Here is a 19,118-nt window from a genome sequence, read left to right as displayed (position 1 = left end):
CTAAAGAATATTGAAAACATCTTTGCATTGATGATTAAACTAGTGAATCAAACGAAGATTTTATCTTTGGCTAAAGCTTCATCTCATTGATTTTCTAAACCCCCCGGTCATTTTTAATTTGCTTATCAATTATAATAATTAAATCTGTAATTGTTTAATTCATTCTAATACCTGTGACGAACTGCATAATTATTTATGTCATAACTTATGATTATGTGGAGTGAATGTATGATCTAGCTTAGATAAGCTCCATTGAGGTGAGTTTGTTGGTTAGAATTAGGTCTCTGTCATTCTTAATGTTGTTAGTAAGTTAAATATTGAGCCTTGAGTTATAAGGTTATTTATTAATTAGAGAATTAATTTCAAACGAGTTGTCTCTTGGTTACCGAATAGGTAAGGAAATATTGATTTCTCGACGTTGAGTCAACAACTATAACTAATTTATTGAAGGCATTAATGATATCCTTGCGTCAATGATCAAATCTATGAATTAAACAGGGATTTACCTTCGACTAATATTTTTCTTCATTGATTTCCCAAAACTTCTATTTACTGCTTTTTTTCACTGAGTTTTTTTTCCCTAAAAATTCCCTCTTATAACTTGTTTTTGTTTAAGAAATAAAGTTTATCAGTCTTTGTGGATACGACCCTACTTGCAGCTATCTATTAATTTTTATGTTTGCATAATGACATATTTGGCCCTCCAACTTTACAAAAAAAAAATCATTGTAGCCCTTCATTTAATTTTCGTCATTTTTAGTTCTTAAACTTACATTGTTTGTTAAATTACCCCCAAAATAGATGGAAAAGTCAACTTTGTTGATGTGGCATAATATGAATTGACATGTTAGCAATTAATTAATTATTTAAAATTTAAAAAATATATTAAAAAATTACTAAATTTGTTAAAGTATAAAGAAATATTTTTTAGATTTTTAAAAATTAATTAACTGCTAACATGACATACATGTGGACTAGCATGGATGCCACATCAGCAAAGATGTCAACTTTTCCATTCATTTTGGAGTTGTTGTGGGCCAATTCAGCCCGGAGCTCAATAAAAACAAGCCCAAATTAGCCCAAAAACCCCTAACAACAAACAAACTTGAAACCTTAGCAGCAAAGGAGTTGGCCTTCACGCCGCGAGCCCCACTTCGCCGCATTGTGCGCTCCTCCACCAACCACTATGGCCACGTCAGTGCCCACATCCGTCACGCTTCCGAAACCCACGTAGATACCTGTAACAAATTAATGACTTTTGAATCCATCATTCTTTTTTTTCTTCAAAGTTCCAAATGCCTGATTCTTTTTTTTGTTTTTCAATAATCTCCATCTTAAACAATATCAATATTGCCCCCCAAAAGTTCTGCAGTAAACCCAACCCCAAGGATGTATATCTCCATTACATACGCTACATCAATGTCATTCGTTTGAGCAGCGATTTCCCTAGGATAAAGCCAGGCCCCAAAGATGTAGCATCGAAAGAGTTAATATATTTGGTAAGATAAAAAAAGGGTAAATTACACTAATAGTCATTCAATTATGGGGTAGATGACAAAACAACCACCTTAGTTTTATTTTAGTCACTCAACTTTGGAAATGTGATAAAATAGTCATTTTTGCCATTTTCCGTCATAAAAGTCACATCAAAGTGACGTGGCAGATGACGGCATGCTTGGTGTAAAAAAACCTTCCAGTTGGCCAGTTACCACCAATTTAACAGCCCCATCAATACCAATTTAGAGTTTAAAAAGAGAAAAATAAGAAGAAGAAGGATGAGAAGAAGAGAAAAAATAGAGATGCCTCTAATTTTTAAATAAATCCCATACTACATCTCTGCAAATGATTCCTCCAAACTTCAAAGGTAACGATCTAAGGCCAAAGCTTTAACCCAATTGCTTCATATTCTTCTACAGTTACTCAGGCATGGTTGTTGCAACTTCAAACCAGCATGTTGTTGCTTTGGGGGTCATAGTAACACAAGGGAAATGCAATTTACCCAAGCTTCTCCTCACTTTTGATCATGGCAAGTAATGTTCAAATCTTCAACCTCAAAAATAGCCGTATGGGCACATGGATTACTGCCTGAAGACGACGTCTGTTGTTGTGACCCACTTACAGTGGTTTCTTTATTTCTTATTGGTTTCTTTGTTTCTTTGTTTTTGGGTGTTTTAGTGAAGTTGGGATTTATATATGTGGTGGATACATTACATCTTGGAAAGACATGGTGTTTCAATGGTGGAAGGTTATAGAAGAAGAGAGCCAAGAAGAAGAAGAAGAAGAGCAAATACATGGTGTTTGAATGTCAAAGAATCAGACCCTGCTAAATTAGGCAAAAAAGACCTTTTTAGGGTTTTTTTCAATTTCTTCTTAAATTGGGTGGAATTCCATTGTGAACATCTCAAAAGAAACAAAAGAATGTCAAAGGAACAAAAAAAATTTAGTAACAAAAAATTTTTATTGAGAAAAAACCTTTGCTTTTACTTGGAAAAAGAAAACATATCTCAAACCCTATAAACTAGACCCCCCAAAAAAACCTTATCATGGTCAAATTAACATATGCAAACCTAAACTAAACCTAGCCTCCAAGATTGTCATTCCCATCTCCATGTCTAACCAGTATAAGGAAGCAGGAAAGAAGAAAAGTAAGACTGTGGCGTACTAATGATGCAAAGAAAAATTTATGAAATTTGGAGAACTGAGAATGGTCTTTGCAAAAGGAAATCGAAGAGCTAGGCTTAATAAATATTAGACTTGTTTATAGGTCGGGCTACCCGTCTAGGCCTTAAGGCTAGCTTGAAATTTGGTAGGGTTTGGACAAAAATATTAAGCTCGAAAAATGGGCTTAGGTAAAAAAATTAGACCCGTTTAAAATATGAGTTAAGTTTGGGCTTGAATATTCAAGGCCTAAGTCCAATTTGGCCCGACTCTTTTTTAAATTTATAATACTTTATATTTTATAATTTATAACACAATTAAAAAATAAACATATACTAAATATATAATACTACTCTAATGTAAATATTAAAATAATGTTAATATGACTATATAAAAAATTTCAATAAATAACAAAATATTAAATGAAAATAATATATATATATTTTAAAAATAATATGAGTGAGCCTAAAATGGATTTAGGTTAGTATTTTGCAAATATGAACGAGTTTAAGTAAAATTTTAGACTCATATTTTGGGTCGGGTCAACTTTAAACAAATATAAAATATATTAATATCATGCTTAAATTTGACCCGAACAATAAACATTTCTAATAAAAAACGAAATCTGTAGATGGACTAATAAATGTGATTGAATGCTTCTTGATCGAAGAAGACGCCAGTAAATATTGGCTTCGAAGATGAGAAAATGCGACTAAGGCTTCTTTGTTTTGTTCCAAAGAAGAAGATTAAAGAGACGAGTAGAACTAATTGTCTTTTAGTCATAAGTAAATTTATTTTTATTTTGGGCAATAATAAATATTAGATAAAATTAGCCTTAAGCTCCTATGGCTTGGCCTAAAGGTCCACCCGAAAATATGAGGCTTTGGATAAAAATATATACTTGAAAAATGAGTTTGGGAAGAGCTTTATTGGGAGTAGCGAGCGAGGGCGAATTGGTTGAAAAATAGGGATAGAAATACCCGATTTTTCCACCAATCGGCAACTGATAATTGTCAGAAGAATAGAGTGGAAGAGTTGGTGGATGGTGAGGGTATCTCTCATGCGAGTAATGTTGCTTTACTACGGCTTGCTACTAATTATTTTACCTCCTTATTTACATCGAAGAGTGTTAGAGATCCAAGGTCTATTTTGGAAGGTGTCGAGCCATGTATTTCTCAAAAGATGAATGAGGATCTTGAGAAGAATTTTACATATGAAGAGGTGTGCTTGGCTTTACAAGCTATGAGTACTTTAAAAGCTTCGGGGGAAGATGGTTTAGGGGCAATTTTTTACCAAAGATTTTGGCACATTGTGGGTAGCAATGTGGCTGTTTCTATATTGAGGCGTTACAAGGGATGCATAATATAGCCGAGATTAACAACACAAGAATTGTTTTGATTCCCAAGGTTAACTCTCCTCGGTACATGAATCAATTTAGGCCTATTAGCCTTTGTAACATTTTATATAAAATTATTTCAAAGATGTTGGCGAATAGGCTTCAAAAGATCCTTCACTTATGTATTGATGAAGCATGGTATGCTTTTGTGCCAGAAAGACTTATTACGGATAATATCATAGTTGCATATGAAACTTTGCATTCTATGAGGAGAAAATGGGTAGGGAGAAAGGGGTCATTTGCTTTAAAACTTGATATGAGTAAAGCATATGACCAGGTCGAATAGAGTTTCGTGCAAGTTATGCTTCGAAGGATGGGGTTCTCAAATTTGTGGATTGAGAGAGTCATGCATTGTGTGAAAACTGTCTCTTATTTTGTAGCTATGAATGGAGAAATGGGTAATGCGTTTATTCTGTGGCGAGGCCTTCGCCAAGGGGACCATATTAGTCCTTATTTATTCCTTATATGTGGAGAAGGTTTGTCCGTCTCTTTTTAGAATGGCTGCTTTAATGGGAGTTCTTAATGGCTTTCGGGTTAATAGGAAAGCCCCTCAGGTCACCCACTTGTTTTTTGCTGATGATAGTCTTATTTTTGGAGATGCGTCTGTTGACAGGGCAAAAGTGATTAAAGATTGTTTGGAGGTTTATGCTACGTGTTTCGGCCAGGAAGTAAATTTTGATAAGTTAGGGATATTATTTAGTTCTAATGTTGATCAGATTAAAAGAGAGGAGGTGAGTAGGGTTTTGGGGGTTAATCGGAGTTTAAATATGGACAAATACCTTGGTCTCCCTTCAATGGTGGGGCGTAATAAAAAGAAGGCTTTTAAGGAGCTTAAATAGAGGTTAATCAGAAGAATCTCCAATTGGAGCTCGAGATTACTTTCCATAGGGGGCGGGAAGTTCTTATTCGAGCTGTGCTCCAAGCTATCTCGTTGTATGCTATGAATTATTTCTTGCTGCCGTCATGGCTTGATTTTAGTGGCAAAAGAAAACGGGAAAAAAAGTCTTCATTGGTGTTCGTGGAATGAGCTGTCGGTACCAAAGAAGAAGGCGGGATGGGGTTTCATGATTTGGCCAAGTTTAATATCGCACTTCTTACTAAGTAGGGTTTGCATCTTATGGAAAATCCAAGTTTACTGCTTGCGCGTTTCCTTAGAGCAAAGTACTGTAGTGGTTCAAATTTTTTGGCAGCTTCTTTAGGAACGAATCCATCATTTGTTTGGAAAAGTATCTAATGTGCTAAAGGTATTTTAGGCTCTGGATTGAAGTGGAGAATTGGGTTGGAACTTCGGTGTCAATATGGCAAGACCATTGGTTGCCAGGGAACGCTCAACGTTTGATTTCTACTGATAGGGTGGCTGGTATGGATGGGGTGGCTGATCTAATTTTGAAAAATCCAAATCGTTAGAATAGAGATCTCATTTACTCGACTTTCTCAGTTGAAGAAGCAGATCAGATTGTATTTCTTCTTATACCTACTACTGATCAATCTAATAAAGTAGTTTGGTTAAGCGATAATTCGGGCACCTATTCTGTGAAGAGTGGTTACAAAATGTTACTGGATGCTCTTAATGTGAATTTAAATGAGCAAAAACTTCTCAAGCATATATGGAGTTTAAAGTGTCCTTCAAAAATTCGTATTTGTATCTGGAAATTTGTGAAAAACTATGTGCCTACTTTTCAAAACTTACATTTTAGGAGATTCACTACTGATAAAAAATGTTTGCGTTGTGGCCAGTTGTGTGAATATTTAACTCATGTTGCTCGGGATTATTTGTCTACTGCACAGGTTTGGACCATGTTAGATATCCAATGGCCAAGGTTAATGGCAAATACGAATTTTAATAAGTGGCTGGGCTGGTTGTTGGAGAATTCAGATAGTAGCAAACAAGGGGTGATTGCCACTACTATTTGGGCACTTTGGTTCTCTCGAAATAAATTTGTACATGAGAGAAAGATACAAAGTTCGGAGGAGATTGTTACCTTCATTAGGGGCTTCGAATTGAAGTATCGGAGTAGTGCTGTGAATTTGAAACATCCTCAGCCGAGAGCCTTTGTAAGATGGATGCCTCCTCCGCAGGGGTAGGTGAAAGTTAATGTTGATGCAGGTCAGTTGCCAAAAAAAGAGCAGTTTCAGGTTTTATTATTAGGAATGATGAAGGTTAGATAATGGAGTCGGGGTTTCAAGGACATAACTTGGTTTGTGCAGTTGTGACTGCTGAAACGCTTGCTGTAATTAATGGTCTCCAATTTGCCCTGGATTTAGGTTTCACGAAGGTTATTCTTGAGAGTGATTCGAGATTGGTTGTTCAAAATATTCAACAACTGAGCGAGGATTATTCGGAATCTAGACTGTTTACTTGGGATGCGAAGAATTTGGCGAGGAAATTCAATTCCTGTCGGTTTCAGTTCATTGCGCGAGAAAGGAATGAAGCAGCGCATGCAATGATTGTTAAGGGTTTGCGAACCGAAGGAGATTCATTCTGGGTTGAAGACGCGCCTTTGAAAGCTTTGGAAGTGGCCGATTCAGATCGTCAGAGTATTCGACCACCATAATTTCTTCTCTGAGGTTTTGCTTGAGTTGAGAAAATTCAACATAAGGGTTGCCTGTCTCAACTGTTTCTTTTCTGGGCGATTCATTGCTGGAGTTAGGAAGATTTTTCCGTTTATTTGTGGGGTTTTTTAGACATGAAATGTGCCTGGGAGTTGCTGGTTGAAGAAGATGGTGTTTCCTCAGTTTTCTTTTGTGTTTTTTTTTTTCGATTGTTTTTGTTTGTTGGTTTTGTGTTTTGATGTGGACTTCTCTTGTTAACTTTTAGGCCCTAGTAATAAACAGACTAATTTCAAAAAAAAAAATGAGTTTAGAAAAAAAAAAGAAGGCTTATTTAGAAAATGCGTCATGCCTCAGGTAAGTTTTTTTTAACCTGGGCTCGGACCGGTCTGAATTTACAAAAAAGAAAAAAATTCTACTGTTTTGTTGTCATTTCACTATTATATTATTATTATTTGGTTGTTATTGTTTGAATATTGTATAATTCTTGTTTTATTGCTAATTTTACTAATATTTTTGAGGCATTTGCTTGTTAAGTTATACCTATTTTAGTATTATTTAAGTATAAATTTTTTAAAAATTTATTTTCAATTTATTGGAAATTTTAGTGTATTTGATGTATTATATTTTTAAATATTATTTTTATATAAAAATAATATAAAAAATTTTAATACAAGTGAACCGACTTTGGGTCTTAACTTTTTATTTGAGTCAGGGCCGGATCTTCAGACAAGTTGAAATTTTGTTATAACTTGGCCTATGACCACTTAAAGAATGATGATATATTCAATGATGTGGGAAAAATTACCACATTTCATTCATTTATTGGTATGATGCTATGTCATTAATAGTGTCAAGGGTAAGTACCATTTTAATAAACGAAATTAAAGTACAAGTATGAAAATAAATAAATTGTAAGCAGCACATTGATAATTTTAACAAAGTATAGGGATAAATTTTCCCATTATCCCTATTCGTAATAATGAAAGTACAATGCATTACCAACTGGAACATTTACAATCCCTACGCTTACCGTGGGTTTTATCCGTAGCTACTTACAAATCGATCAATACAAACTTTCTTATTTTGGTTCTAAACTTCCAATAAAAATGATGAATTTAGGATTGAAAATTGAAGAAAACAAATATAGTCACATCATAAATAAATATAATTTTACTTTTCAACGCTATTGGTTGAAGTTGTGAAAAATATTTAAAAAATTCAATTATGTTGTTAGTATTTATATTCTGTATATTTTCTGAATTTTAAAATTTTAGTCATACTCAAACAGCTTGTTACATTCAATTAATAGCCCTACATTATTCGTGTAACTTTAAATTTAGTCTCTATTCTTTAATTGGATCATTTTAAGTTTTTATATTTTTCGAATTTTAAAATTTCAATCTTAATACAAATTATAATTGTTAATCCACTAAATAAATTTTTAATGAGTAATATGTAAAAATAACAAGCTAACATGTTATTACACATATGATAATATATTTGGCGACTTAATGAATTTAGCTATTATCATCTGACGAGGATTGAAATTTTAAAATTTAAGAATTAAAAGATCAAATTAAAATATAAGTATTAAATCTATAGCTTTCGCAAAATATAAAGACTAATAGCAACGTTTAACTTTTAAATGACCTATGCCATTGATAATTATAATAAATCAATTAATTTGAAGAGTTTGTGAATAATAGTAATTGATGATTAAATGACAAGATAATAATACCAACAAATATTAAGTAATAATGCGGGTTCGAATCTTAAAAGAGATAATATTATTGAAAATGAAGATAAAAAATCTCAGATATAAGACTGTAATAATAGTATACTTTTAGCTCTTTTAATTTATAAGGCATAAAATTTTAAGTTAATTAAAGTAAAAAGTATATGAATTTCATTTTGAGAAAGCCAATTATATTTTATCTCATACTGTAAAACATATAAAGTTATAAACAGAAATTAAGAAAAGAAAATATGAAAAATCAAAATTGTTTAAGAGCCAAGACCTGGACTTCCAATGCCTTCCGCCTCTGTTTCCATTATCCAAAAGAGACGTATGGATTAGCAAAGCTTTACAAAATGGATGTTGGAATAGCAGATATTGAACCCCACAACTTTCTACTTTCATCAGCTCTTACTTTCCAATTCAAATGAAATATATGAATAAATTGGAATGTTACTTAGCTCTGCTACCATATTTAATTCAATATCAAGGTCCGCGGTATCTCCGGAAACACAAACAACCTTGAGTTTGATCATGCGGAATCATGCCTCCGCCTTTTGATGTGTCAATCGCCTCCAACATCGACACCACTTCGTCCATCTCCGGCCGTTTGTCGGGGTTTGCGTCCCAGCATCTTTTCATTACATTTGCAAGAGAACTCGGACAGCAACGAGGTATCTCCGGCCTCAGATTCTGCAGTTTAAAGTTTAAGTTATTGCAATCAACATGAATCAACTTAGGCTATAATGTTTGCAAGGGAGATGGATTCATTTACCTGACGGACGACAGCCGATGTCACTTCCGAGAAGCTAAGATCAGGATACGGCATGTCACAGCAGTATATCTCCCATAAGCAGATACCGAAGCTATACACATCACACTTCCTATTGTAGGGATTGCCGTTAAGGACCTGTCCCGAATTTAGGCTATTTCAATTCATCAAGTGGGGGAGTGACTGACTGCGAAACTCTAAAGAAAAGCATATATTTAAGTTGTATACCTCTGGTGCCATATAACCAAGTGTTCCAGTCTCTCCGGTCATGTCATTAGGGTTCGAAGCCTCGAGTCGAGCAACCCCGAAATCAGCAATCTTTACGGTACGCGTCTTGTCCAGAAGCATGTTTTCTGTCTTGACATCTCTATGGACAATCTTTTGGGAGTGAAGATAGCTCAACCCTCGTGCAAGATCTAGAGCCAATTGAATGACTACTTTAAAAGCCAACTTCCTTCTCCGATTCTTTATCAAGTAGGATTTCAGTGCACCCCCAGGACAATATTCCACAATAACACAACAAATTGGCATGCCAATTTGACCATTTTCCGTCTGTATGTTCAGGTCCGATGAGCCCATTGTCGCCCCTATAAACTGCATGGGTTAAAGACAAATAAATATAATGCATAATGATTCATCTATAACGCCATACTGATCGATAACATCCATATTAGGATAAGAGTGTGGAAAAGATTAAAGAAACTGAGAAAAAAAAAAAGAGGGGAAAAGATAGGAGAAAATAAATGTTACCTTTGTTACATTAGGATGATTAAGCTTATGCCACACCGCAACCTCTTGAGTAAAAGCTGCTCGAAGTGAAGCTATTTCGGCCTCGGATCTGTGACCCTCTTCTCCCCAGTCAAGAAGTTTAACTAAGCATAATGGATGTCCGCAATGTTAACGAGGATCTTTAAATTTTCTGGCTTTTTTTTTATCTCCAAAAAGTATTATGATTAAAAGTGCACATCAATAATAGATTAGCACACATTTGGTTGCTTAATATATAGAAGGGAAAAACTCATTCAAGTTATAGGTGTATGCATTGGAATAGTTGTTCTTCCCTTTTGCTTGCATTTTCTCAGCAACCAAACAAACGGAACATTTGTAATAAGATTATCCAAACAGAAAATGAAAATCTAGGAAACATTTGATCCCAAAAATCAACTCCGCCACTGCAAACCTTAGGCAACCTCTTTGATATAAATAACGGTACTATTAATATTGAGAAACTGTAATTTTTGGTCAATGACGGAAGAAGAACATTTGTGTTGCTCGGACTTCCATTTTGGTTCAAGTACTATGTTGGTCGGTAACATATTCAGACATGAATCTGAGGTATGAGCTTCGACAAAACTTGGAAAGTTTAACACGCAACACCCAAGTCCGAGTAACCTATAAGAACACTAGCCCTATGAAGCATCAACCTCCTCGTACCGCTGTCCTACACGGACATGCAGATACGTACCGGACACGCCAAAAAAAAAAAAATCGGACACTGTCAAGACACGTGTCAAAAAAGCATAATAGTTAAAATTTTGTGAGACCCGTTATTTTATTTGGAATATATTCGATACATTTCTTTTTTTATAATAATATAACAAAATATTAAAAATTAAATATATAAAAACATAGATTATAATTTTTTAAAAGAATAAAAAGTAAATTATCAGTGTAATAAATACTAATCCTATTTATGATTATTAATATTTTAATTAAACAAATATTATGAGGATAATCTATATAATATTTTCCTAGTTAATTTACTTTTTTATTATTATTAAAAAACAAATTTAGTTATGAAATATTAATTATTTTATTTAAAATTAAACATTATAATGTTAAAATATATATATTTTAGAAGTAGCATATTGCTATATCCATGCCGTAGCAGTAGCAAAATGAAACGACAGTGGTTATTGTGAAACACACAGTATCATTTTGATGAACCTTCCCAACCAAAGGGGCCTAAAGTAATAACATAAGCTTGAGTGCCTAATGCATATCAACACATTTATGAGGCCTACAAAGTTGATTTTGGAGGAAACCAAAAGTATACCAGAAAAAGAAAGGGGGTGAAATGTAGAGTTTGATGATCAAAACCAAGTGTTTCAATTCAAACAATAAATGGATACAGAAAATCAAATCTTGAGCATATAACAAAAATAAAAAATATAAAGAGAGAGAGATGGGAAATGGTGAAAATACCAGCAACATCTTGGCCATCATACATCCCACGATGAACGGTTCCAAAAGTGCCACGAGCTATAACACTTTTGATGATAAGCTTAAACGGATCAATCTCCCACTCTTGTCTTCTCCCAGTGTTGCTAGGTCTCAGCTGTCCGCCGCCTTCCTCTCCTTCATCTTTCCTGTTGTTCTTGTTCTTCTCCATCGTCCATGCTCTACTAAGATGCCTCTGAAGTTGCTCATCCAAGCTCTTCAGATCTATCTGATCTGCTCTTACATACCCTCCTCCCCCGCTCTCACTTTTCTCCTTCATCTTCACACTCCTCCAAAACAGAGAAAGGAACAGTCTTTTAAAACTATTAGCTTTTTTCAACTATTCCTGATTCTGGGTATCTCTCCAAAATCTACACTAAAAACTACAACTCAATCATAATCTTAAATAATATTTTATATATATATATATATGAAAAGAAATAAATGAAAGAGAGTTGTGTTTTTTTTGGGGGGTTATTGTTTATTGGTTTCTTTCAAACTCGCAAACAGCCATGTGGGCACATGGATTACTGCCTGAAGACGACGTCTGTTGTTGTGACCCACTTACGGTGGTTTCTTTGTTTCTGTATCGGCTGCTTCTTCTTCTTCCTCCTGCTTTGTATTTTTTTATGCATTTATGGGATTCACGGTCGTAATGTATGTAGCTTTGTTTTAAATGGGGGTTTATTTCTGGTTGTATATGCAAGTCCAACCCAACTGTCCCTTTCAAACAGCCTACTTTCTACACTGCCAATTTTCTCTTCTCATCAATGACGTCATTGGACTATCCTCTACCTCTATTCCTAATCTAAGACAATACAGTATTTTTCTTATATATACAGGGTGGGATGAGTTTACACTTTTTAAATTCGTGTTAAATAAATGTGGGAAAAAAATTTAATTAGTGTTTCATATAAATTAATACTTAATATAATATTTATATTTAAATATTTTACTTCCTTAATGTCATTTTTAATCAGATTATTAATTCAAATTAAATAAAAAAATTCTTTTAAATTATAACTAATATTTTAATACTTAAATTTAAATATTTTATTTATATTTAAACATTTTATCGAGTTATGTCACTACTAAGTTACCAACTCAATTATGAAATTATAAAGATATTTATTCTTTTAAATAATAATTAATATTATTATAATGTCACTTTTATCTTCTACAATAGTATTAAAATAAAAAAATTGTTTTAAATATTTTATTTACTACAAATTCATGTTCAATTTTCGAAATAAATTGTTTTTACTCAAATTTGAGTATAATTTTAGATTTTTCAATGTTAGTTGAACTCTTTTAAAAAAGAGTATACTAAATATAAATAAAAAGTACCATAAAATATTTGAATTAAATATTAAAAATACTTTTACAATTTTTATTTGTTTTATATACATCATTTTAAGCAAGTTTAGATAGTTTATAATATTGATCAATATTCATTGTGTTAATATTTGATGCTTTGTTAGTATATCATAAATTAAAAAAAAAATGAATTTATTAACTTTTTTTTGAGTAATATGTTAAAATATGCTCCAAGCTCTTATAGTCTTCGTACGTTTGTAATTTAGTCGTTCTACTTTTATTTTTGAGAACTTAGTCTCTCTACTTTCCAATTTTAAAAATGTAAATTCAATTGTTAACATGGATAAATTTCTTATGTTATTCTTATATGGCTACCAAGAGATCTTTTCTAAATTTTAAATGGCACATCAATGAATTTAGTGGAATAATTTTAACGGTATTAACAATTTGGCTAGAACTTTTGTATTTGAAAAGTGAAGTAACTAAATTCCTAAAAATAATTCTAAATGTAAAAAGAGTACAAAAACTTGACACATTTTTTTAGAAAAAATACGTTAGCGAACAAAAATAATTAATGTAACACCCCTAACCCGTATCCGTCTCCAGAGTAGGGTTACGAGGTATTACCGAACAATTTACAACATAAAGCATACATTTGTCAAACATAAAACATTCATTCTCATAAATCATTCAACACAATCACATTGTCCCTTATAAGGGCCTACGAGGCCTTAAACATGCTTTAGAAGTGGTTTGGGACTAAACCGATAACATATGAAAATTTTGGAAACTTAGAAAATTTTCAACCATACAGGGGTCATACACTCGTGTGAATAGGCCGTGTGCCTCACATGGCTCCAAACACGCCTGTGTCTCAAGCCGTGTGGAAACAAGGCATACATACTGACTTGTGACCACACCCCCGTGTGTCTAACCCATGGGCCCTTCGAAGTGACCACACACTCCCATGTGCCAGACCGTGTGCTAGGTCGTGCCAAACTTGTAGGGTATACTAACTTACACAACACGGCCAAGTCACACGCCCGTGTGCTAGGCCGTGTGCCAATTAAGGGGTATACTGACTTGTGCCACACAGCCAATCACACGCCCGTGTGTGAGACCTTGTGGAGGATACTGACTTCAATTCAATTTCAACACCATGGGACACACGGCCGTGTAATATGACCGTGTGTCACACACGGTTGAGACACACACCTGTGTCTCTGCCCGTATGGACAAAAATAGGCCATTCGCAAGGCCAATTTGCCACCCTAACTTCAATGTACCTAAACAAGGCAAAATGATACCATTTCATTATACAATTAGGCAGCCAACATCATCAACCAAATGCACAATTCATACCATTATAATTTCATCTATTCCAATTCTTAAATCACTACCATTTACTTAGTCAAATACATGCCAAAACAATATCAAACAATATGGTTCATTTATCATAATTTACATGACCATTTTAACTCCCATAATGTCTTGGTTACAACCACACCAAAACGAACCAAAATAAGCTATCACTCATGGCTATATTTATACAAACCAAAACATATACATTTACAAGCCATTTCTAATAGCCAAACACATATCAATATTAACATCATTTACAAGCCAAATCTCATGGCTATAATACAACCAAAATACCACATCTAGCCTATACTTGTCATATGCCATAAATGTATAATTCAAAAGTATCAACTTAGATGTTTGATAGTGTGATGATGTTCCCAATGACTCCCGGATCCGAGCTAGCTTTGATTCACTATAAAACATAGAAAATTAACATGAAGTAAGCTTCATAGCTTAGTAAGCTCGTATGTGAGTAATTTAATTCATCGAATAAATGCAAATCAACCAATTACACATGACAAAACCCTATACACATTAACTACAAACCTTTCTCATGTCTCAAAAAATGATCAAATACAAACTCATCAAACTTTCACTATTTAATACTAGAATAGGTTCTGGACATACCTATATCGCCTCGTACTAACCTCTTTCTCAACCACATCATTCGTTTACCCATTGAACCATTCAGAATAGAAATCGGATACTCAGGAGTCTCATACGATAAGTACCTATACCATGGCCCATAGCCAAATCAAGGTAACTTATCCGAAGAACTATTATCATGGCCCGAAGCCAAATCATCCGATATGCATGGCTCGAAGCCAAATTGGTAAAATACGCACCCGAAGTGCTAATATCATGGCCCGAAGCCAACTCAACGTATCACTTACTGACATGTCGATAGTATCCGAAATTATTCTTAAGATTCAACCGAGCTTTCACACTTTTTGTTTCTATCATCGAATGCATTCGTAGAGTTGTTTTCACAATTCATATATTATCTATAATCCCGTTTTAACAATTTATGCAATATTGAAGCATTTTAACATACATTCATAATGTAATCATCACATACGAACTTACCTCGTATTCGAAATTGATGGATCGGGTCGACTACTCGATAACCTTGTTTTTCCCCCGATCTAAATCTGAATTCTTTCTTTCTTGATCTATATGAATTCAAAATTAACTTATTTAATCAACCATTCATTCAATTTAGTCCAAAACATACATTTAGGTCTATTTGCACATTAGCCCCTAAACTTTCACACTTTTAACAATTTAATCATTATTTCACAAAACACAAAATTCACATAAGTTCAATAAACCCAAGCTTGGCCAAATTATTTATAGGTCCCTAGCAGCCCAAAACTTTTATTTATTTCACATTTCAACCAACAATTTGCACATTTCACAATTTAATCCCTATTATGCATTTTCATCAAAAATCACTTTACAAAACATGAAAATCTATCCTCAAGCTTTCATATTTCAACATTAAACATCAAAGAACACATAGATTCAACAATGAAAACTCTCAAAATCTTTAACAATTTCAAAATTAAAGGTTCGGGCTAGCTAGATTGAGCTGCAACGATTACAAAAACATAGAAATCATCAAAAATCGAGCTAAAATCGTACCTTAATCAAGCTAGGAGTGTGCCGAAAATTAGAAAGCTTCAAACCCTTTCTTTTTCCTTTGATATTCGGTCACCAAGGAAGAAGATGAACACAATTTCATGTTTTGTTGTATTTTAATTAACTTAATTTATAAATTTACTATAATAACCTTTATTATAAACATATAAAAACATATAATGGATGGCCATAATTGTCCACTTACACTAATCATGGACTAATAACATTATAAGGATCTTTGATTTATTGAATCATAGCAATTAAACACCTTTAACAAATAGAATGCAACTTTTGCATTTTACGCGATTAAGTCCTTTTATCAAATTAAACAACCAATCGATAAAATTAGCTTACGAAATTTTCACACATATCAAATAACATGTTGTAAATACCGAAAATAATATTAAAATAATTTTTTGACATCAAATTTGTGGTTCCGAAACCACTGTTCCGATTTAGCTAAAACCGAGCTATTACAATTAATTAAAAGTAAACACATATAAAATAAAATATGAACAGGATTATTTATAGCTAACTTATCAAATATGAAAATCAAATAAAACCATAATAAACAATTTAAGTAAAGGAAAATTGAGATTTTACGAAACGTTGAGGCCTGTGAAACACAGTTTCCTTAAGACAGATTCGACCACTCCTATGGTACTTGGAGTAACGTTGGTCGAAAGTCTCCCAGGATACAACAACAGTAGTGATCGAAGTAGTAGCACCTCTACCATGATCAATCGAATGAACAATGCCTTTTTCTATCACCGGAATATTTAGAAAACACAAAAGATGGAAAAAAAAGAGATTTTTGAGAACAACAAAATTTCAGCAAGAGAAATTCTTAGAGAGTATGAGAGTGTGTAGAAAAACACTTCAAAATCATGGCCTTTTGTAAGCATGGAGAGCGTTGTAATTATGGAAAATATCCCTAAAATTTGCAATTAAATACAAAATTTAAACAGATTTATTGGAATCAAATCAATAAGAAAAATTTCCATATATAAACAGATTTTTTCTGCTGAGGAAAATAAATTAGTGTTGGGCTAAAATATTTATAGGCCCATTTTAGGCTTTTAAGCCCGATTGGTCCGAGCATTTCATGTCACCCACGTTGTGTAGGTGCACCCTAACCCTGTCGGATTTGGCCTTGCACCTCCCCTGCGCACGAGGCAAAATTACAAGCTTAGTCATTCAATTAATTTTTAAGAGAGTTCACATAATAAAAATATCCCACACTTGGTATTTAACCAATGTGGGATCTAAGCCTTTTATTTTTCCTCAACAATATTTTCAAGTAGCTTAGTTTGAGCATCAATTTCTCATTCATCACTCAACCATTTTGAGCATATGATATATCGTTGTAAAGGTCTCATGGAGTAGAATATGAAACCATAACATTATGATTCAACTCTTCACCATTACCTCTTGAGAATATGCCTCTAAGTTAGCATAAAAAACAATTTTTCCAACAATATTTTAACCTGAATAATATGTTATCATAAGATTCTCTTCATGAAAATACACAGTCAATACATCAAATATTAACCCATACATATTTATTATTCAATCAAATATATTTTTTCAGAAGATAAATTTGCTTGTATTTTAATAAAATATACTTATGAATTAAGGGAAAATATCTAGTACACAAACAATGGATTGTTTAAACTCCACAAGCATGATTAAAGTGGTGACAAATCTCATATAAAGTATATAGTAAAATATTCAAATATATATAATAGGACACATATTAATTTTTTAAGTCTATTTATAAAATTAAAAAAAAGTAGGTACCAAATATTAAGGGTTTGAGAGTTAATAATTATAAATATTTAGATATATTAAATATGAGTTTCAACAAATGCATAGAATTTTAAGATACATATTTAAAAAGTGAGCAGTCATATTTATGTAGATTTTTTTTTATAGGGAAGGGATAAGCTTGTTAGACTTTTAAGCTTAAACTTAAACCATAGCTGTTGGACTTTGTTAACTGTTGTGATAATTTTGTATAATATTAGGAATAAGTTAAATCATACTGTAATGCCTAGAGATAATGGTTTTTTTTTTACTGCTCAAGAATACAGTTCATGCCTTATCAAAAGGAAAAAAAATTCTTTTTCTATTAGGAATAAGACTCATCTATTAAGTGAATGAAAAAAATATATTTAATTTTTTTTAAAAAAAATTAGTCATTATTGATAAAGAAATAAAATTTTAAATAATTATTAATAAAGAAAAAAAATTAACATCATTTGTGTTTGTTTTATTATTTAGGTTTGTAGTTATTTTTTTCAATAATATCGTTTCTAAAGTTCGAATATACGTTCTCCCTTAAGAATGTAATATACTTTACTATTACATTCAACCATTGTTGATAATAAATAATTATGGATAAAGAAATAAATTTGATTAAGAAAGTAATAAAATGAGTTTTTAGTTTTTTTTTTAATTTCTTACAAATATTAAATTACTTGTATAAATCTAATAATAGTATATGTTACAAAAACATTTTAAAATGAGAATTATAATGAGAATTTTTTAAAATGAGGATCAAAATAATCTTAGCTATTAGATCAAAACAAATGGTTCTCAACTTAGATTTTGTATTTATCTTACCTTATTAAAATTACAATCAACAACACTCAATCTTTCTCTTCTTTTTTTTTTCTTTTCACCGTATAATTGAAGTATTAGGTTAAAAAAATGGATAATCTTTACCTTCAAATTTAATTTTTGAGGAACAAATTGGAATGGAAAGCAAGAGATTAGGGTTATTATAAGATTAATCAATTTGGATATTAATTATTTGTTTTTATTGATTGAAAAAACTAGTCAACCATTTTATTCAAAAAAATTGAGTTTTTTTCTTGACTGATTTCAAGTACCACTCAAAGAATTTTAAGCATAAAATTTAAAATTTACCTCACTTTTCTTGTGACATGCTTAAAATTCTTTGAGTACTTGAAACCAACCAAGAAAAATATTCTAAAATTTTTAGAATGAAATGGTTGACCAACTTTCTTAATCAAGAAAAACAAATACATAATACCCAAATTGATTAATCTTAATAACCCTAATCTTTTGCTTCCATCCCAACTTTTTTATCCAAAAAAAAAAATAAATTTGAAATCATAATATTTTAATTACATAGAGAAAAGAAAAAAAGATGAGAAAGATTGTGTGTTGTCGGTTTTATTTTAATAATATAAGATAAATATAAAATTTAAGACTTAAAACTATTTATTTTTATTTAATGATTAAAATTATTTTAATTCTCATTTTAGAAGTTCTCACTGTAATTATCAACTCTTAACAACAGGTAAATAATTATATATGTTTTTTTCATCTTAAAAACACTAAGATTCTTCTTCTATGTTTAAATTATCTCAAAATATACAAAGTAATCCAAAGCCAATTGTATTAGAAAGTAAGAAAAAGAAGGATAATCGAAAATA

The 19,118-nt window shown here is 32.2% G+C and overlaps 1 protein-coding gene and 1 long non-coding RNA gene across 3 annotated transcripts; both read right to left on the bottom strand.

Annotated features, from left to right (window-relative positions):
* Positions 1-905: 905 nt before the first annotated feature.
* Positions 906-7,008, bottom strand: LOC121229583 (uncharacterized). The gene is made up of 2 exons (XR_005927354.1): positions 6,037-7,008; positions 906-1,238 (listed from the first exon to the last, which is right to left on the bottom strand). It is a non-coding gene; the product is annotated as an uncharacterized lncRNA (long non-coding RNA).
* Positions 7,009-8,592: 1,584 nt separating this feature from the next.
* On the bottom strand, positions 8,593-12,124 carry LOC107960976 (serine/threonine-protein kinase STY13). 2 transcript variants are annotated; one of them, XM_041114250.1, is made up of 6 exons: positions 11,903-12,124; positions 11,320-11,624; positions 9,865-9,986; positions 9,343-9,708; positions 9,118-9,252; positions 8,593-9,035 (listed from the first exon to the last, which is right to left on the bottom strand). In XM_041114250.1, exons 2-6 carry the CDS (start codon positions 11,612-11,614, stop codon positions 8,829-8,831), a joined length of 1,125 nt encoding a protein of 374 aa, XP_040970184.1. In that variant the 5' UTR covers positions 11,615-11,624; positions 11,903-12,124; the 3' UTR covers positions 8,593-8,828. The 2 variants fall into 2 exon arrangements, with proteins under 2 accessions (XP_040970184.1, XP_040970185.1); XM_041114251.1 differs by having other exon boundaries at positions 11,320-11,614; positions 11,903-12,037.
* Positions 12,125-19,118: the final 6,994 nt, after the last annotated feature.

Source organism: Gossypium hirsutum, chromosome A05, assembly GCF_007990345.1.
Source record: "Gossypium hirsutum isolate 1008001.06 chromosome A05, Gossypium_hirsutum_v2.1, whole genome shotgun sequence".
Taxonomy (NCBI): Eukaryota; Viridiplantae; Streptophyta; class Magnoliopsida; order Malvales; family Malvaceae; genus Gossypium; species Gossypium hirsutum.
This window is presented reverse-complemented; position numbering and strand designations above follow the sequence as displayed.